This window comes from Squalius cephalus (assembly GCF_949319135.1).
Source record: "Squalius cephalus genome assembly, chromosome: 20".
Lineage (NCBI taxonomy): Eukaryota > Metazoa > Chordata > Actinopteri > Cypriniformes > Leuciscidae > Squalius > Squalius cephalus.
Window position 1 is genome coordinate 23,380,616 of NC_137141.1, and position 22,384 is coordinate 23,402,999.

Consider the following 22,384-nt stretch of genomic DNA (forward strand, 5'->3'; position numbering starts at 1 on the left):
ATTCATACTTGGTTAATAAAGATGCTGACGAATGAGCATGCTAAATATTCAGCGCAAAATTCTAGATTATTGCCATGTGAAGTTGTGTGCCATTCGGAATTGTCTTTTAAGTTCTTATTCCATTCCTGAATTTGAATAGAATTTCACTTGATGAAGCAAACAGGCTGCAAATTTCAATTTGGAAGTAGAATAAAAAATGTCTTTTACATAAAGTTAAATAGCATAGTAAAAGTAATATATAAAGTAAAAGTCATATGAATTTTTAAATATAAAAGTGAGGTTTGCCAAGACTTGACAAAGACTTACCTAAAAAAATGTTGTACCAGAATGCATTGTCTGTGTTGAATTTCTGTCAATTAGCCTACAGTTCAGTAAATTCCTCTTCCTGACACTCCATTTCATATTCCAGTTTGACTTCCTGTGGATGCGGCCAATATAATTGAAATTCCAACTTGTGAACTGAAAGGGAGTCATTTCTTGACTTTTGAATTTTGCACAACCATGCCTGAAATACAAAAATCAGTCAGAAAAAAAAACACTAGAATAGGCAACTAAACAGCCAGTTTACCTTTCATTTGTGCACTCAGTCAGGTAATAATGGTATGTACTTGCACATATCTGGTTGTTAAATGCCCCTTACATCACCCTCATAGCGATGAGGAACCAGCAATCACTCCTGTAATCCCTTTACTCCCACTCCAGTCATGTGCTGTGAAGAAAAACGCCATGTGTTTTAGCATAGGAATGGAACACTGCAGTGCATCATGTGATTCTACCTATTTCTGTATTTCTCAAATAACTTAAAGAACATAACTAGACTTTCCCCCTTTCTTTGTAAAGACAAATTAGGAGAAAATTAAGAATCAAATTCAGATTAGCAATATCAGATTTAGCTCTAACTGTGATTATAGGCCTATCCAACCTTACAGGGCAACATCCCTAAAGTTAAAAAGATTAGGTCTGGCCTGTTTGACATTTGGAGCTCGTCTAACGAGTGATTCTGTCTCCGAGTTTCAACACTCACTGTACCATACAAACCCCAGTTGATTGGCAGTTTGTGTCTATATGCGCAGCTTGTCTATCCTAGAAGCATCACCACCTGCTGTTGCATGACTGCTTAAGCTCCTGCCCCATACAATTTGACATTCAGTGTGACGACGGAAAACATCAATAAATAAATAACCCAGACAAATAAAACCATAGAAATACTCATTTGAAGGCTCAATGAAACGCTTTGTGAATGTAATATGCTGTGGATGCATTTCAAATGTAAATTATGGTATTCTAACACATTTGGTTTTCTATCTTTTCCGTCTTCATTTAGACGCTGGTTCTACAGGCTCACAGCTGGACTTTTGTTTGCCACTTCACTCACCCTCTCTGCCTCTCCGTTTTTTTATGTTGCCGTTCAGACGATATTCATACGGCAGGTTGTGAGGAATCAACGTGTTAGGCCTCAAGTTCATGTGGCAGAGCTCAATGCCATAAGCCATCCAAACACTATTACATCAATTGGCTAAGTCAAGTTTCCTTCTCGTGTTGGCACTGTCTGTGTGATTGGACATTAGACACTATCTGTTTCCTGATTCATAATGTATTATATCCTATGATAGGAGACATCCATTCTCCAGACCCCGATGTTTCATTCAGATCGTCGGCTTGAATCACAGTACCTTGTCATATGTGAATCCTGTAAGCAGTTAGAGAAGAGAGATGATTACAGTGTGCTGCTGGAAGACATGTACTTTATGCAGTTGATGAGCAATAATATGATTTTTTTCTTTCTTTGATAACAATAATAGTCACTTGTGTATACATTTCAAATCTTTAATCCACATTTACAGACTAAAGAGTATTAGATTAAATGAACTGCATAAATAAAAAAATAATTATAATATATCAATTCCAATTCTCACTATTAACTACGACTTTTGCCTCAAACTCCTCATTACTATTTATTAATAGTTGTTAAATTTAGGTATTGGGTAGGATTAAGGGATGTAGAATATGGTCATGCAGAATAAGGCATTAATATGTGCTTTATAAGTACTAATAAAAAGCCAATATTCTAGTAATATGCATGCTAATAAGCAACTAGTTAATAGTGAGAGTTGGACCCTAAAGAGTTACCAGATTTTTTTCAGAAAAAATCTACAAAAAAACAGAAGCAAAATTACACAAGGTATAAGATTTGTTTGCATAGATTGTATTATAAATGTAAGATGTATCTTGTCTTACTGCAAACTGTTTATACCCAAAACATGAAAAATGATGCCAGTGACAAAATGCACTTATAATACAAACAGTAAAACAAATATAAGTAGTAACTTATGCAGTTTTGCGTCTCAAGTAAATGCATCTTGTTTCAGAGATTAAATATATATTTATATATATTATTTTATTTTTTTAAGTCAAAATATCAGTTTTAAAATCTACAAATTGGACTTTGTTATAGTGTAAAAAATTCCAGTAAAAGTAACTTATCTTCTTAAAAAATCTTTTTTGTTTGTTTTCCAGTGAAAATCCTCTTCTAAATAAATAAAAAAGTTGAGAAGCAACACTGCATAAGACTTTTTTCAGAGTATATATATATTTTGCATTTACTTACCTTTTCTCAGAAAATGTAACATGTACCTAGTTTGTTTAGAGGATGTTTTAATAAAATATATATATTATTAGTTTTTTATTCAATTTTATTTTATTATAATTTTTAACTGGAAAACATGACAAAAAATGTTTTTGCAGTGTGGGCAAGGGCACATTTTATTATACGCATTGCTTTATTTAAACATATACATTTGATTTTATAGATGGGCATGGATGTAAAATCTTTTAGAGGGGTTTTGACACCACGTTTTTCCATTTCTTATGTAATGACACTGTCTGGCTACTATACCCAGGAATGGCTGGAAACCACTGTCCCAAGGTGGACCGGCCTTTGACACATTCTATCACTCACAAGTGCTGTATTAGGTGCTGTAGTGACATGCCACAATACACATCCTTACAGTAGCTGTGTTTGCACCAATACTTTGAAGTCAACAGGCTATCACATACAAAGGCCACAATATTTACAAATAGAGTGTGGATTACTTCATGATTGCTGCAAACATGAACTCCTTAGCTTATACCAATGCACTCAATTAAGCATTTGTCATAAATTAGTGTACTTGAAAGATTTATGGATTATCTTGGAACAGATTTATATGTAAGCTGATCGCATGGAGTTAGCAGGTCATCGCTCATTACCGTAATCCCTGATCATTTGTTTGAGTCAGACAGAAACAAACAGGTTCAACCAATCCAAACACGAATTAAAGACTAAATATAGGTCAAAGGTCATCAGCATCTAATTGGATCCACCACAGTGAACTGTGGCAAACCACAGTCCACTTTCCAGTAGGTAATATCTGACCATTAAGCTAATTTACTTTCTCACAAAAGCTTGAGCCAAGAGGGCAAATCCTATAACTACTGGGCATTTGCTTCTTTGATGACCACTTTATCCCCATCCATTCATCCTGCACACCTCAGTCACGCAATTTCATTTGGTGTCTGGAAGGGATCCCAAGGGCGGTTCACACGTACAAATAGTTTTTCCTCTTATAGGCATACATATCGAAGCGCCCGCCTCTCATCCAGCACTTTTGAATATCCACCCGTAAATTGTTGTGATGTAATGATTTTCACTTGTGATTTTTTTCAATGTATACATGCCCTTGTGCGAATTACTGTTCTCATTTGAATTTGCAGATATTGATTGTTCTTCATCTGTGAACTATGAGTGTGAACAGGGGATCAGACCTCTGGATAAAAGAGGTCTAGAAATTTAGAAAGAAATTGCATGCTTATAAATGTGAGGGTTTGAACACTAATGCACCATATTCATAATACTTTAAATCTATCATAATTATACATTTTCAGTGTCCAAAAGAGTCAAGATCAGATGTCAAATCAAAGCATCCATCTCTGAAATAAAGAATAGATATATATAAAAAGCAAGATTAGGTACACAGCGCCCCCTAGCAAACAGTGTGGTCGTAAGTGTGGCTACCTTCCTCATATCTGATCTGCATGCACAACAGCTTTACATTATACCACTCATAAGCACATTTTGAATAGGTGGATAACAAATTTGAGCTCTTTTTACTCCATTCAAATTAAGTTTATTTTTATTTTGCGATAAAAAAATGTATCGCAAAATGTCACAATTTTTTTTTTTTAAATGCAGTTCAAAATGTGCGCACTTTGACTAAATTAAAGTATAATTTAATAACAAAATACATTAAAAAATAATAATTCTAAATGTAATGTGATGTAGTTACTCCATGCGACACCTACAAGTTTCATTAAAAATATATATAGCATCATAAAATTTCACAAATATCAACAGAGTCAAATCGGCGCAATATAATAATAATAATTGAATGAATAATGTAGTTTTATTCAATGCCCTTTTATTTATTAAGACAACCTTGAGGCAGTATTAAGTAAATCATGCTTTGCCTCATCTGGCCTGTAGATGGCAGTGCTCCATAAAGTTTCATGTTAAAGCCTTTAACAAGAGCTCAGTCTTGACTTCAGTCTGTTCTGCAGGAAAAACCTAATTATACACATTCCTTTTGAAACCACAGCTCTTGACACATTAATGTATCATCAAAATATTTTTCGCTCATTAATATGACTTGTTTGTGCTACTGCTTACTAATATCTTGTGTTGTTAACATGCCTATTAGAAAAGGCATTTGGATTAAATCTGATTTTACATAAGGCAAAACTCACTAGTCAATTAGGCTGTGACTGCATAGGTAGCCTAGTTTTCGACAAATAAACAACTTAAACACACCGATGTGGCGTGCGAGGCTAATTCAGAACAAACTTCGTCTGAGGGGAATTTTAGTGCTGCCCTCAAAGCAACTCAGCATAACATCTTATCGGGGGTTTTGTTATTTTCTTAGCCCTTATTATATCACCAAAATGGCAACTCAGTGGCCGGAGGGCAACGAATACAGACGTGGAAAATGAAAGATAAGTTTAAAAGAGCAGAGAAGGACGGGAATTGCTAATTTAAGTTTGATCGCTATGGGAAAAGGTTTGTGAACGTGCTGTTAAAAGATATAAAATATAACCTTGACTTTTGTCTTGTATAAACAGCGTGACATGCAACTTAGATTTCGCACTCCGGTTAATTTAAGGATAAATTACTCATTAGAAATTGACAATTATTTTGTACTAGGCTTAACGTTACTAGGTGACGTTACTTCATAACAGGCCTAAAAAAACAATCACAACAGGCCTAACGTTAGCGCATGATAAGTTAACTTACCTGAAGCATCACAGCTCTGTCCTCGGCTGTCAAGTGTGTATTTTGTTGATTTACTGACATTTATAGGTAACTAGATGAGTAAAGTTTGTAAACAGACTTTGATTAAAGTTTAAAAAGTACGTTACTATAAGTTAGATGGATGGATAGAAAAAGACAGCGAGAGCAACTTAAGCAGATAAAAGGCCTAGTGTGTCTGTTTAGATCTTGACACTAACGTTAGTTAGCTTGAACAGTCTTGGCTCATTTGTAACTTACATTTAATCAATATAAGTCTGAGATTTTTTTTGTGAGTTTTTATCGGCTGTTTTTATGAAAACCGTAAATTCAATCAGTTAGAAAAGATATAGCACACCCCGTGAGAATCGTCTGAAGGTGCGACTCGATGTTAGTGTAACTTTAAAAATCTAGGAGGAGATATTGTATAGTGTCTCAGAATAATAACACAATTCTCAAGCCAGCATAATTATGTTATAGAAAAGACCTTTCAGGGAATGTCAAAGGAACAATCACCATAGCAACATCATAAAACATCCTGGACTGCAAGGTAACAGCTGTGAAGATGATCGCACACATACACCAACCATACGGTTGGTCTCTGTCGAGATGTGCTGTTGATCCTATCCTGTGTTGTTTGGCAGTGGCACATCTTACCTCATTGTTTGTCTCGCTTGTTGTCTTCATCGCGCTAACAGTCGCTGCCGTGCGCGCGCCCTATTTGCGGATTTTAAACTGTTGTCTGAGCGCTCCGAAACAAAGTGTGATTTGATGGACACTTGTTTGTCCACATTAGAAAACAACACTGCTTGTTTTCCATGATATCCCACAAATTTTTTTTTTTTTTTTTTTTTTTGAACAGCTGCCTGCGTGTAGTTTAAATGTAAGATTAAGATTCTACTTCTGGTAAGATGCTTTAAAATCACACTTTTTGAGAAGGCAAAAATGTACAGAAATTTTGATGCGAAGCACGGTGTATTTACAGCAGCATTTGTGTGTGTGCTGTGCTGGAACAGAAATCCCACTGTGCTAAATGACCTGTGACTGAAGTCTTCCATGTCAACCCTATGATTCACAGTGAGCCCCCACGTCACCGTGCACACACTTGCTCAAATGAATTCGGCTTCCTACTGACGCCATTCCCGGGCCAATGGAAGCGCGCGTGCACACACACACACACCTACGCGCGAGCGCAGGCTGAGCAGACATCAGAAATATTGTGATTCGATGTTGTAGCTTGCCTTGCATGCATTTCCCTCAATGCATACAATTCAGTTTCCGCCCTAGACGTTTAAGGAAGAAGTCCTGCGACGTGTTGATCGAAATGATTACTATTTTGTTTTTCACCTCCGTGTTTTGTTGTATTGGTACATAAAGTGAAGGCGGACTCCAAACAAACAAACAAACAGCGAAAGTGGGGAGGAAAAGCTCATTGCGCCAACAAACCTTCGAGCGAGAAACAAGATATGTGATTGGTTAATTCTAACTGACACGATAAACCTTGATAAAATACACAACATAAAAAAAATCGTTGTCATTTCATTCACTTCAATCCGAATAGTGGTGCCAAAATGTGCTTTTTTAAGCTTTACATTAGACAGCAACATGTTTTTTCCCCCTCACTCAGTAGCTTACCCTTTTTCCTTTCTCACCATCTGTTAAATCATGGGGGAAAGGGGAGAAAAGTTGGGAATTAACAAGTTTCCTCATGTTGCAGGTGAAAGTGCCACAATTTTTAATTATACCTGGACTCCACTAATTCCAAATACTTAATATAACAAATGGCAAATCAGCTCCTGGCTGCTCCCTGGATAATTGGGACTCGCTGTACTCAAGAGTTTCTTTAGCGTCTGCTACATTAATTAACGCTGCAATGAACCCAGCCACAATATGTTCTGTATTTGTTCAAATTGATTCCCCTGGTAGCGTCTGTGAAAGGTGGGAAAGCATAGGACGATGAAGCTCCAACCTGAGCTTCATTAATTCAGCTCACAACCCACTCGGCCTGCCATTGCTCCCATTTAGCTCTGTAGCTTACATATATGTTTGAGCTGGATAGCATAAAGCAAGCTGCGCTTTCCCGAACGGATTAAGTGGCATAGTAAAGTCTTGGTAAAAGAGATGTCAAGTGATTTGGATTAGGGGCCATTGCTTTTGCTTTCCAGGACAAATATATACCCACAAAGTGTAACCTAAGAGGTTTACACTAGTGATATAATGCGTCTATTCAATATGTGTCCATCCAATGAGATTCTATAATGAATTTCATGCAGAGCGGCGTATTAAATCAGGCCTCATGAAAGCAAATTCTATTTTGTCCTTTGCCGTTAAAGCCAAAATGCATGCTAATCTTAATCTACATATATAATGTGCCTCCCTTTGGAGATTGCTGTCAGCAGGTGGGCAAAAATATGATCAGATTTATTTCAGTTTCAAATCTAAAGATTATATGGATGAAGATGAACAAAGAAAGTGATGAATTTGTTCTTTTGTTATTACAGGGAGTCATGCGTCTGACCACATCTGCACAAATCTTATACTGTTCGATTTTCTAGGAAGGAAAATGAAACGGTTAGTTGAATATTTACCCCCCCTCCCCCCCATTCCCTCTCTTTTTCTCACTCTCTTTCTTAATCAAGCAATTTCATCCTCCCTCCTGCACTCCCTCTCTCTCATAATTATCACGATCTGTGGTAGAGAGTGTCCTTCTGTCTACAAGCAATGTCTGCATTAATGTCCTCTCTTTCCTTCCGCTGGAGACTCTACCTTTTTTGGATTAATTTCACTTCACCATTCTTTCTCGTTTTTCTGTGTGAGGATTGCGCATAGAAGCCTGTTGTACGCCCACACACAATATCTCCTGTCTCCGCCCTTATGTGTTACAATGAGAGATAATGGTTAAGAGACAGGATTTAGAAAATGAAAGGCTTTACATTCCATAAACACATTAAAACGAGTTCTCATTATGTGCATGCGCGCGTCTGTATGGGGAAATGTGACGAAAAGGGTATGTGAAACAGAAAATAGAGAGGGTAAGAGGGAGGGAAAGAAAGAAGCACTACTTTGTGTCTGAGTGTATTATTAAGCTTTGTGTTTTCAAAAGAGAACTCAGACATTTCCAACATATTGCCAATGTGATTTTTCTCAGCCCAAAATATAACGGAATGTAACTGACAGGCTTTCATCCTTATACATGTCATATCTCTAATTTCAATCACATCTTCCTCTTTTTTTTTTGTGTTGTTCAACACTGTAAAAAATTTACCGTAAAATTTACAGTAACTTACTGGCAACAATTAGCCAGTAAGTTACTGTGAATACTTTTTACAGTAAGGGTACTGTACTTCCATTTACAGTATTTTATGTATACACTGTGAAATCAAAAACAATTAAATACTGTGATTTTAGTTGTTTTTACAGTAACTTACTGGCTAATTGTTGCCAGTAAGTTACTGTGAATACGTTTTACAGTAAGGGTACTGTACTTCCATTTACAGTATTTTGTGTATTCACTGTAAAATAAAAAACAATTAAACACTGTGATTTTAGTTGTATTTACAGTATTGATTGTTTTACTGTAGAAGAAAAAAATAAATGCGTCTGTATGCGGTCAGGAGATAACAGTTAATCACTGTAAATTCAGTTTCTCACTGTAGAATTTAAATACTGTATCACTGATTTAATATTAGCCATCATTAAAAGAATCACCCATATTCTATATTGCAATCAACTGCAGACAATAAGAAAATTGTTAATAGTTATTTATTTAAAAACATTTGGTGAACAGGAATGACAAAACAGGTACAACATAAAGGGATAATGGACATTGGACAACATGCCATTATACCATCCAAAATTAACACACATTCCATGTTTGTAATGCAGCCACAACGCCCAGCGGAGTGTGTTAACTTTGGATAGTCTAATGGCGTGAAGTCTATTATCCCGCTTATTCTACTGTTGCTAAATTTAAGTTACGACAGAAGAAAATTTTTACAAAACGAGGTATTTCATTACAAGTTTTGTAAAGTTACAGATCAAACTGTTACTAGTTTATTCATTAGTTCCGCATGACAGGTTGCTATGACAGAACAATAATGCAAATTGATACAATACGGTCAAAACATGTAACTACTTTGAAGCCGTGCAAATAACTGATTATTACCACATTCTAAAGAGCAATAAATAACACTATGGCAATATTGAAATAAAATAAAACATTGAACATTAAAAAATTAAATATTTAACATTTGCATGAACATTTGAAACAGAAAGGAAATTAAACTTCCCCTGCCACTTGACAAAGGTCTATGACCTCTTGCATGCCCTGACCTTGGAGACCTAGAATCCCAGTTGGAGCCCTGAAATTAAAGAAAACACATTAGATCGGCTGAATGGTTTCGAAAACGGTAAAACTCAACTGTTTAACTCTGGGGGAGTTGTAAAATGAGCCTATTTCCAAAAAAAAGTGGTGTGTTCTTTTAACAAATACAACTTTTTATTTAAAAACTACTACTAGTAAATGGTAAAATTAACATTAAATTGAACTGAACTGGAATTTTGAGTAAAGGTGATATAACAGATGTATTTTATTTATTCTCATTGGTACAATTTTTAAAGTGGCAGAATTTGTTAAAAAGGATAAAATGGTATGTTGAAAATGTTGTTGTTGTTACACGGGCGCCGCCATGTTGGATTTCAACATTCGGCAACGTCACTGGAATGGTAAGCTACTCCGTTGCTAACCAACACTAGCAGAGCAGCCATTGCATGCAGCCCCTGGATTTCGAGTCCGTAGTGAGCATTTTTTTAGCGACAGACTATTTAGAGAGTTGTACTTTCAATACAACCGGTTCACTGGTGAGGGTTAGGCTAAACCTGAGGCCATTCCGTCAATGTTAAACTTTTCAGGCTGTAGTACAGGGCAGACCGATAGACCAATGGCAAGTACTAACACCACCGATGCTATCTATGTTTATAGATATATTATTGTAGCAGAGTTTGTGCTGAATACAGTGTAATTAGACTTTAGCCATGAAAATGTCACAAGTAACAGAAATAAGCACAAATGTCAGAGCATGTCAGAACACCTCCAAGGCCCAGAAAACACCTCAGACCCCAGAGGGTTAAGATTAATAAATGCTGCAGAAGTGCAGTTTATTAATAGTTAATGTTAACTAGGGGTGCAACGATTCGTTTTAACAACGATTCAATTTGCGATTCGTGGTTGTCGATACGATTCAAGGACGATATTGGTTCATTTAGAACGATACGATCCGAAACGATTCAGTGACTTGAAATCGATTCAGTGACTTTTTAGCCAAAAATTATTGTAAGGGAATCATGTATCAATTAATTATGGATATAAACAAACAAGTAAACAACAATTAATGTCAAATGCATTCACATTTTATTTTAATAAGTAGGACTGAACGATTATGACAAAAAATGACGCCTGGTATCAGTTGTTGGTATCGGTTGTTGGTATCGGAGTACACAAATCATTTTTACGAGTACAAGTACATTGAGCTCAGTATCGGCCCGATATCGATACCGGTATCGGTGCATCCCTAATAATTATTATTATTATCAAATTATGATTAATTATATCATACCCACATATACCTATATTATTAATTACATTATAATTATTATTAAAGCTATTATCAGAACCTCACCTGTATCTAGTCAGTTAGCAAATAGAACTCTGTGAAGTCCCTGATGAAGGAGATTACATGGGGGTTCATGTATGAAGTCTTCCGCTTCACCACTCTCCCAGTTGTCTTGCTCATCTGCTCCTTGGCAGTGCACTTGTTGGAGTCAGGATTAATCCTGACTAAAAACCTATGAACATGAGTATAGGAGTTAGGGGAAAGGACAATATGTACACATTAATGAATAACTGTAAGTGCAGTGAGCAATGTAGAATCATACATAAAGACTAGCAGACAGAGGCATTTCACATCTCAACAGGAGTTAGCAGGGTTCCTGCAGGTTTCAGTTTTTTAAGACATTTTAAGACCATAAAGATTGAAATTTAAGACCTACACGACGCATTGCCAAAAAATATTAAAATCAAAGAATTCATTTTATTTCAATGAATTCAGTAATTGAAAAAGCATTAACTTAATTTACAGATAAAGCTATCACATTAGTAACCTTCCAGACCCAACAACGCGTGTCAGAGAAAAGAACAGAATCAGATATAATTTTTTTTTATAGAAAATTGTACTTTACATATTATAGGCTAGGCCTAATGTAAAAAAACACATAATTAGATGATTTTAGTTGATCATAGTTGATCATAACTTGAGATGAAATGGCATGAACATTTCACTTAATTATTATAGTGCCAAAAATTATCACTGTTATCACAGAATCCTGTTCAAAAGTACTAATACTACACACAGGGTACCCCCAGGATCCTCCAGCTTAAATTCAAGGCTTTTTAAGACCTTTTTAATACCATTTCAAATGAAATCCAATGCCAACTTCGTACCAATTCCGAAAGAAGTATGAGGGGAAAATGTCAAATCTGTATTAAACGTTCCAAAAACCCGTCTGAAAACAAAGGGTGATAGGTCTTTCTCAGTTTACGCTCCAAAACTATGGAATACACTTCCACTATCAATTAGAGCTTCCCCTACATTAAAAGTTTTTAAAACATCGATTAAAACGTACCTCTTTGCACAAGCTTATTAAAATGCGTCGAAAAGCTGTATGCATTTTTGAAATGGTCATGTAATTGCACTTTTTTGTGCCGTTACTAGGCTTTTGTCCTTACCCTTATTTTTATCTTTTATGTGTTTTTGGTTTGAATTATTTGATATGCTATGTTTTAACTGTATGTGCATCTGTGTTGAGATTGTGAAGCACTTTGGTCAACATTCATGTTGTTTTAAGGTGCTATAGAAATAAACTTGACCTTGACCTTGACCTGTATACATTTTAAACCCTAAAAAATAATTATGTACAAGTAGACTACTTGAATTAAATAAAACATTTTATTTAAATTATCAGTCATATTTAATACATACGCAGCAGTATTGTAGCGCGCACCTGTGTAGGCCAATGTTAATTTTGGCAGCCATTTTTGATTTAGTTTTAGTCTTCATCTTCAGACGAAAATGCTTATTGGTCTTAGTCACATTTGAGTCATTCTGTCAAACTTTTAGTCATTACTTTTACTTGCAGTTTTTAATTTTGGTAGCTATTTTATCTGACTACTAGTCTTTAGTCAGAAAATGTCATAATTATTCTCTCTAGGCCAATTCAATTAAGCTTATGAGAAATTAAAATTAAGCTAACAGGCTGTATTGACATTGCACTCTTTAGCAGTAGCACTTGTGCAATTCTACATATCCCTTTTCCTTAGTTCTCCAATTTTTCTCTCAATATTTGCCCCATTTAATCGATTTTTCCATTTCATTTTTCACCTTTATAATACCTTTAAAAAATAAATAACGCTTTAAATAAAACAATGTTCAATAAATATGCAATGTTAAAAAACGTTTAATATTAATAAATATGATATTAAAATCGCCAGTAGGTGGCGGTAACTCACTGTCTTTGTCAAAGCCACAGATTTTGTTGCAAAATGGAGCAATAAGCCTGACAATACTGTTTAAAATGTAGTACATCACTTAATGTTACCCTTTTTTTTTTTCTTTTTCTTTTTTTTACGGTTGTATAAAATCAATGTCACATTTGAAATCGTGTGGATAGTCGGGAAACATTGCATTCTTGCTCGCATAATGATCAACATTAAAAACACTGCTGTATATCAGCCTGCATTTTGATCGCAGATTTAGTCGCACAAACAGCGCAAGCGGCTCATGACAGAACACAAGCGGCGCGTGACAGATCTTCTCAAATGAAGATCGCTGAACTCCAGCATGTCTGAGTTTTCAGATCATCCGCGCTTCTTCAACAATGTAGAGCGCGCGCGTGGATGGTTGTGGCCAGATACTACTGAAAAGACCGGGTAGAAAACATGTTCTTTTAAAAGAAAAGCTCTGATTAGTAACCATCGTAACGGGTGCGCACGCTTTCGCGCGTTCTTCTATGATGTGGAGCGCGAGGTTTACTCAACGTTACGCTACATTAGTAACAGTTAATTTTGTTACAGTATGAACTTAATCATAGAAAAGGCAAAAAAAATGTAAGACCTTTGTAACGAAATCCAAGACTTTGTATACAAAATTCAAGGCTTTTAAGGCCTTAATTTGAGATTATCAAATTTAAGACTTTTTCAATGCTTTTAAGACCCCGCGGGTACCCTGTACACAATGAAATCAATTCACCAAGTTTTATGTTGAAAAACAGCAAATAACAAATAAAATTAGCATCAATACGCACTAACATAAACATTAAAATAATACGATTAAAAATGATAGCCAAATTTTAAAAGTGTCTTGCAACATGTTATATACTAACATGTACAAGTTCAAATTAAGTTGACAAAAAAGGTTTTTATAAAAAGATAAACCTCACATATTTCAGACTTTAATTTATCTTTTTTGACTCATTCTTTTTATAAAAAAATTATTTAGTGACATTTACAATACACTTTAGCTTATCTTTTATTATTAATAGTAAAATTCGGTCCGATTTTCCCGTGGCGTCTGTCGTTGCTATGCAACTCCACAATGACAAAAAAGTTTTAGTGGCTAATGGATTTCCACCGCCGAAAAACGCTTGCTGTAGCTCTGTTACAAGATTTATTTACGGATAAGAGAAAAACACCCGTAGTGTTTGGGTGCACCCGCATCCTTCATGTCTTTTTTCATGTCGCTGCGCCTGGAAATAAACGAGTGCGTCGCTTCTATTATAAGCGCGCTTACCGCGCGCCTACATTTGAATGAACTTGAGCGTGAAAAAGACGCGATATGTGAACTGTGCCTCTTGGCGAGCGACTTCGATACTTTTTTGCTACTTTGTAATAACTTTATGCAGCCAGCGTTTCTGGAAATGAACGACGGTAAAACCTTTTTTAAGACCTGACTAAATGAAATTTAAGACCGCTGATGAAAATCTGGCTGTTTTTAAGACGTTTTAAGGCCTTAAATTTAAAGTTCAGAATTTAAGACATTTAGACTTTTTAAGACCCCGCGGGAACCCTGGTTAGTCAAGGTTGTCTACTTTCTCGATTACCATTCCTCTTCAAAGGGCGACTAGATCATGCGGCCGACTAGATCATGCGGCAAGCCACTGACAACAGGCGCAATGGGATCCAATGGCATAAACAAGCATTACTCCCAACTGGAATGTCACTGTTTGAACAGGCGAGCACACACATCACTTTTGAAGAAAATTTTTAAATTGAGAATGCAGTGCATCGCGATGCATTGTGATATCGAATTGAACTGAATCGATGACATGATAATCGTAATCGAACCGAACCGTGAGACCAGTGTCGGTTCACAACCCTAATTTTAAAGGGAGAAGATGATTTTGAACAGCTTTTCAATTGTCAATTTGCTTTTACACTGCAATCAAACTATTTAAGATAAAAAAATACCTCTGAACAAACTCCAGTGTTGTGCTGGCTTCCACCTGATACTCTAGGTTAAATACATAGTAACAGGCGAAGAGAGCGGCCAAGGCAGTGGTGAAGTCCGCCATGTGAGCACCAGGTGGGATTACGACCCTCCCCTCGATCGACAGCATCCATTTTTTGGCAGTCAGGATTGTCTCTCCTTAGTAAAGACAATAGTCATCACAAAAATTATATTTCATAGCAATACATTCTATAAAAGATTTTCTCCACATAAATTATTGTAAAAACAGGGCAGGGAGCATACATATCACGTATGCATTCAAAGGATTCGTTAACACTGAATGTGAAACTTACCGAGCATGATGATCCTTGGAGTGATTGGGAGAGACAGCTGGGCCTCTGCGTCTGCGGGAGTGGTAGTCTCCTATGCCAGCAAAGATAAGAGTTACTTGAAACAAGGTAGACGGTATATTACCTCTAGGATAGAAAAAGCTTTTTGAAATTTGTTGATAAGGAAGCAATGAGCCTTTTTTTTGTTTTTCTCCGAAGGTTTGTGCATGTTTACACATAAAAAATTAACTAAGTACCACAATAACTTTATCAATTACAACACTACATCAATTTTCTCTTAATTCAAATATTGTGCACACAGTGGACAACAGTGACTTTACCCAGTATTTACCCAAGAATTGAGATAGAAGCTTGCACCACGTGGGCTATATTGTGAGGTGAGGTCTATCAAGGAAAAAGTGCTCAACCACCAATAACATAAACCTGACACAAACCTGTATTTACTTGAACAATTGGAGGTTTGTCAACCTGCATTAACAATTTGGGGGAGGGGGGGGGGGGGGATATTTCACTCTAATCAGGGAAAATGATTCTTCCGCAATAAATGTGACAATTAATTGCTGAAAACTCCAAATAAAAGATTTAAATAATTAAGGAACTTACATCAGCAATGAGAAAAAGTGACTCCTCTTGCTCTTTGAAGTGTGCCAACATCACAAGCATCGCTGCTAGGCCATCAGATCCTTCTCGGTCCTTCTTTATGGCTTCCTTCAGAACAGCTCTTACTTCTTTCCTCCACTTTGTAATCTGACTACTGAAGAAATCCAGGAGTCTTTTACCCTTTTTGTCCATATCTTCATTTAGTCTTGTGTATAGTTCAACATTGGTGAGAGTGGTAAAATGTGTCAATAAAAACTTCTGTGAAAAGAGAAATGGCCACTCTTTACCCACATCCAGAATGCTTGGGGAAGGCTTTGTGTTGATGTATTCCCGCTGTTTGGCATAAGTGATTGCCATTAGGTCTTCTACCCTTCCTCTCTCAGCGCCCTTGAGTCCCTCTCGGCTGAATATATCCATCATTTCAAGCTTCTTTTCCTCCAATGATGCTGATGTTTCCCCATCTGGATAGTCCTCTGGCTGCCAACGAACACATCCATAACTGTCGATTCTTGCACATGTAGCTACTGCTGGCTGGTCATCATCACCATCCTCATCATCTCTCTGGGTGCGTTTGTGCTTCCTCAGACGGGAAAGAGTGTTGCCTCGATTCAAATACTCTACTCTGGTTTTGAGCTGATTTATAATGCTGAAATACCCACATCCAATTAGCTCCCCCTCTTCATTTTTGTCTAAAAAGCTATTTGGATGTTTTTGAGTTATAGCTTTAGCCACTACCACGCACTCTCTGCGAGTAGGGTTCAAGGAACGCTCTCTCATCGCATCAACAGTGACTTTTATCAAGTGTCTGCGGTCATCCGGAGCTGGCCTCTCACCAGCATCTACTGCTCTTCTAAGAGTCGGCCTGACTTTGTTCCATGGCACCTCAAAACTGTTCACCCATGCAGAGATGGGACTGATAGATGATATGGGGCATGTGCTGGAAGGGGCAACTGCCAGTGGCTCAGACGTTGAAGGGCTCAGCTGGGGATTGGAAGGACCTGCATTACACACATATGAGTGAAAGCACAGAATAGTCAGGTGAAAATAAAGGTTGACCCTAAAAAAAAAAATTCTAACAAAAGGTTTCTTAGTGGTTTACAATAGTATCAGATGTACTTAAACTAAAACTTTTTAAAAAATTCTAAATGTAGGGCCCTATGATTTCCGTGATGCGGAAAACGCGGACGGAATCACGGAATTTACACATGAAAACGGAATTCTCTTATACGCGCGGAATCTCACGGAATTTGCATATATTTTGTTGACATTAAATAAACGATTTTTTTTTTTTACTTCCTTCTGAGTTTCTGATATTATCATCATTCCGGGAGATGAAATTGTCCTGAGAGACTGTGCGTGAGCTCATGAAGCTCCGCCCCCTGGGTCGTCCAGCAGCAGCTCATTTGCATTTAAAGGGCACACACTAAAACAGAGCGTTTTTCTGAGCCCCAAAAAATGACAATTTAAACATTCTGTAAAAAATGATCTGTTGGGTATTTTGAGCTGAAACTTCACATGCACACTCTGGGGACATCAGAGACTTATTTTACATCTTGTGAAAAGGGGCATAATACGGGACCTTTAATATTAAAAGATAAGCTAATATGCACTGTATTTGTAAATGTCAGTAATTTATCTTTTTTGACTAATTCTTTTTATAAAAATGATTTAAAAGGCTTAAATATGTGGTTTATCTTTTTATAAAACATTCTTAGTGAAAAATGATTTAAAGGCTAATTTAATCTTTAATTTTTGGCCAGAGATTTGTTGAAGGTTTGGCTGAATTTTGGAGAATTTTGAATGTGCTTTGCTGAATATATTAACAGTTTAAATAAAATAGCTGAATTGTGAGTTTGTGAATTTCTAAAGGTCAATACTGCTTAGAAGTGAAAAGAAAACAAGCAAATCCTAAAAATCCAAAAGGGCTAAAAAAAAAAAAAAAAAAAAAAACGGAATTAGAAAAAATAAAAAACGGAATTTGCGAAAAAATAAAACGGATTTCATAGGGCCCTAAAAATGGTGGCCGTCAGGTCCTTATAGGTGGGTCAATATAGGGTTAAACCAACAAAATTTATACAAAATGTTTTTGTTTTTTTTATGGATTCTAGTGCAGTTCAAATATACTAACTATAAAAAAAATACTAAATACCAGACTAAAAATCTATTTAAATCTGACCTTGGGAAAAGCTAATTTCCAAAATGGTTGCCATGGCTTTATCTCAATTACTAATTGGCCTAGATGGATGATTTGAGGTCAACTGATGGTCAGAACAAACAAGAAAATTATTTTACTTGTGAACATTGAAATATTTTTGATGATGTGCTTTTTTCAGCCGCATTGCAGGTGTAGGCCTATATTAAAATCAATGCGTTTAAAAAAAAAAGAGCAAATGCAATGCATGACTATGTGATCTGCATGGGGGAATATGGGAAATATCTTAAATGCTATTTTCAATTGCTATGCGACCACTGTCCTTCTATACTGTATTGCACTGTTCTTACATACTTGGGCCTATAAACAAGTGATTGGGCTCTTTGGAAAGCTGTGGGTCTGTAGTTTTGCGTGGAATAACTCTACTAGTACAGATACAGCATAGCAGAGGCATGAATAGTTTTTATTTTTCCCGGATATACCATCTTTTTTCCCCTTTTTTTTGTCTTTTTTTTGTCTTTATATGCTGCCATTAGCAAACAGCAAACTGCACACCCAGGAAGGCATTTATTGCTGCGGGGGATTTCAATCTGAAACCTCAATCTGTACTCCTCAAGTTTTATCAATATGTCACCTGCCTGACCAAAGGGGACAGAATCTTGGACAAGCCGGTATACACTAACATCCACATATAATAAGCTGAAATCAGAGAATTTTTACTATTTTTTTTTTTATTTACAAAATTATGATTGAATGATTGCTGATTTATTTAGTTATTAATTGTAGCGGATCAACTAATATATGTTAATTAAAACAAATAATCTCACCTCCTTTCAAGAAATGAATAATTTTTCTGCACTGAATGGCTGTGAGCAGATGTTTGATGTCATCTTCTTGAATAAACTGCAGATCATCTGGTCCTTCAACACCTACTTTCACCAACTCATTGACTAAAGTTTCAAGCTTTGCTTCATCTAGCTGTGGTAGCACGGCCTGTATTGCCTTCTCAATGGAGTCCATCACTCATTTGTCTGAAACACAGAATGATGCAGAGCAACAAGATTAAGACCAAATTGATTATATACAGAAAGAGGGTAATAATCTGCGAGCTTCTCTACAGTCAAACACTGATACTGTGCTTCTGAGTTGCTTTGTAAGCAATAAACACCAAGATCCACAACAGGCACAGACTGATACTGCTGGACAACAAAATGCACGTTTGCCTCATTTACCAGTATCAACAGTATTTTCCCAAGTAGATACCCTGTGTCATTTTGGTCCACTACAACAGTCATGCCTCTTTTGTACAGAGTGCCTTTGAAAGTGACAGAGGGTGTTTCAATAGTGTGTTCTGGGTGGAGACCCTTGAGACTGACAGCTCTCTGAATGCCAATCTGGTACAGTTGGTCATCAAATTTACTTGGCTGGCCCATTTGCAGAGTTGGAGGAAATAAGTTACCAGCATGTAAATATGCTTGTAGCAACTGGTGTCTTTCTGCTAAGGTACTGCAGAGGTTTTTAAAGTTATGCAGTTTCCTTGCACACTGCTTAAAATATGAGTGCTTGCTTTCAAAGCGCAATGTCCACAACCTAATGAGGGGACCAAACTGAAGAATGAGTTCTGGGTAATGGACAAGATAGTGGTGTTTGGGTTTAAGTGTCTTTTCTGGGAATGTGGCAGTTCTTAGTTGGATGTATTCCTCAATGAGAATCTTAAGGTATGCTACTTGGTTGGTATGGATCTTGGGTGCACATATCAAATCCACAATTTCTCTGAGCTTTAAACACAACTGCCACACCTCATCATCAAGTGGATTTTTGATTCTGTCTCCAACCAGAATAGGAAAGAGACGTAAGAGGCACCAGTTTTGAGCAGCATGTCCACCCAGCTTCTCCGCATTAGTTTTAACCTCACATGGCTTGTTATTTGCATCACTGCCTAGGTATGTGAACTGTGATATAGTCCGATTCAGTTGACCATAGGTGAAGTGTTTGCCCACTGTCACTAAGTGCTTAATGTACATAGCAAGATCAAATGAAACAACCCCTTCAAACAGGTCATGACCCAGGCATGGAGGGAGCCCTGGCTGGCAAACATGAAAATATTTCAACTGATTGAAAATTGAGTCAAACTTTACTCCACTGTTCATTTTCTGGTCTACCAGGTCTGCCACACTGTTTCTGTAACTCTCTATGGTTCTTTTAGGACCAGATTTGCAGGGATCTGTTTGAAAAGACACTCTGTCGATGACACAGTACCGGCAAAAATGTGTGCTTTTACTGAAGTTTTCAGTAAACCCGCCAATACTGTGTGACCCCAGATTATCTCCAGTAATGGCAATCACAGAGCCTTTTATTTTCTCCCCAGCACCATTTTCAATTCCATTTTCCTCCATTTCTTTTAAGTCACTGACTAAAGTGGAGAACACTTTTTCTTGTCCAAAAAATTGGAAATCCTCCTCTCTGCACAACATAACTAGTTGCATTGGATCAATGGAAGACCTGTTGTGTGGTGCAATCTCTGCAAGTGTCATGTACATGGCCAGTATTTTGTGTTTTTTTCTGCCTGAGCCGAGTGGGTTCGCAACTTCAAAAGAATCCTGATACAAGATGAGAGACAATGAAGATGGTGAATCTCGTAAAAGTATATTCTCTTTAAAGTTTCTACCATCTCTCACATCTTCCAGAACATCAGGATTTGTTTCTGTGTCAACTTTAGCTTGGGCATACTGCTCTTTAACAGAGTTCTGAGAGAGGAGTGATTTTATTGTATCTTTGATGGGCACATACTGGTAGAACCTCTCTTTGCCTTTAGCATCAATGCCCAAATAAGTCTTGACTGGCTCAACATAGCTAAATCTGCTCTTAAAGAAGGTTTTACGGGTTTGATCTGTTCTAAACACTCCTTCGTTGCACATTTTCAGAAGGTTATCTTTTGAGAGATTATCAAGGAGCCTCTTAATATCACTTTCAGGCACATTCAGATTTGTTAACTCTTCATGCATCCTAGACAATAGATGAGTCAAACCAGTGTTGTGAACCTCTTGCATTTCCTCTATTAAGGTCTGAATTGTACTGGCTGGTAACAGCATTTTAGCCTGCATTCGGAGATAAAACATGGCCAGATTGTTCATAAAATCATCTGTGTCCACTTCATCATTTGTGTTGTCATCATCATCGTCAAAGGTTGTCTCAAAAGTGTGATCTAGTTCACTGTCTGATGACATGGAGGCACAGGTGATGTTAGTACAAGCACTGGTAGAACTTTGGCTAATACGTGGAGAACTAGATATATTCTTGTGTTTCCGATTCAAGTGCGAGGCAAAGGTTGAACGGACACGGAAATGTTTTATACAATTAATGTAAGGGCATGACACTTTTGTGCCATCTTTAATATGCCAATGAAGATGTTCATGTAAGCTTGGAAAATTTGCTGCCACATAGTTACAACCTTCAACAGAGCAAGCCAAATCAACTCCATCAATTTTCCTTTTAAGTCCTGGTTTAGCTGTCTTCTTGTGAAAGCGGTACATGTGGCTTTGAGCGGCACCACGCGTCAGAAAAGTGGCAAAGCATTTTGCTACGCCACATGGAAATCTAAAGTTAGCTAGATTTCTGTGTATGCTCAAATGACGAACAAATGCAGTAATTGAAGCTGTGGTGAAATTACAGTGCTTGCACGAGTAATTCATTTTTATGACAAGTGGCTTTCCACAGCCTTACAAGGGTGTGGCACAGACACAGAAATTTTTGTTTTGCTCCTAGTAAGTTACGTTAGTGATGGTACATTTACTTACTGATTTTCTGGAAGTCCCGATAAGCAGTTGGTGAAGGATCCGCGATTCCAAGATGGAAATTCCGGCAGAGGCCACGGGTGGGGAAAAATACATTAACGTTAACGTTAAAGGCTGTGAAAACGTCTCCGTCGGAGCTCTCACGGAAACGTTTTCGCTGAATTCCTCTCAGGCCAAAAGTGAAAGATATCAACACAAAGACGAAAACAAAATAAATACAACCACAAGACAAAGCCGTGTATAATGAAACGTAAATTTGTGTAATAATAGTCTGTTATTAACGGCTGTGAAAACGTCTCCGTCGGAGCTCCGTCGGAGCTCTCACGGAATTAAACGTTTTCGCTGAATTCCTCTCAAGCAAAAAGTGAAAGAAATCAACACAAAAGACGAAAACAAAAATAGATAAATACAACCACAAGACAAAGCGTGTGTAAATAAACGTAAATTTTTGAATTAACGGAGCTTTTCTGTCACTGACGAGTCCGACGAGTCAGAAATGCAAGTGCTGCTTTCGCGCTTTTTTTCCCACAGATTCTAGAACTTTCTAGACTGACTGGGTAAACCCCGCCCACTCTGCCGGCGCTTTATTCGCCCTGCAGCTCAGAAACAGCTCTGGAAACTTGCACGTTTATCTCTCCTGCTTCCAAAGAAAAAAATATACAACACTG

At 37.0% G+C, this 22,384-nt stretch overlaps 1 protein-coding gene and 1 long non-coding RNA gene across 2 annotated transcripts; both read right to left on the reverse strand.

Annotated features, from left to right (window-relative positions):
* Positions 1 to 620: 620 nt before the first annotated feature.
* Positions 621 to 6,035, reverse strand: LOC307148362. The gene is made up of 3 exons (XR_013819442.1): positions 5,978 to 6,035; positions 1,376 to 1,690; positions 621 to 709 (listed from the first exon to the last, which is right to left on the reverse strand). It is a non-coding gene; the product is annotated as an uncharacterized lncRNA (long non-coding RNA).
* A 3,031-nt stretch (positions 6,036 to 9,066) lies between these two features.
* On the reverse strand, positions 9,067 to 22,305 carry LOC307148180 (uncharacterized protein). The gene is made up of 7 exons (XM_079853534.1): positions 21,720 to 22,305; positions 18,750 to 18,953; positions 15,774 to 16,768; positions 15,174 to 15,243; positions 14,841 to 15,018; positions 10,999 to 11,164; positions 9,067 to 9,681 (listed from the first exon to the last, which is right to left on the reverse strand). Exons 2-6 carry the CDS (start codon positions 18,940 to 18,942, stop codon positions 11,005 to 11,007), a joined length of 1,596 nt encoding a protein of 531 aa, XP_079709660.1. The 5' UTR covers positions 18,943 to 18,953; positions 21,720 to 22,305; the 3' UTR covers positions 9,067 to 9,681; positions 10,999 to 11,004.
* Between the last annotated feature and the right edge of the window lie 79 nt (positions 22,306 to 22,384).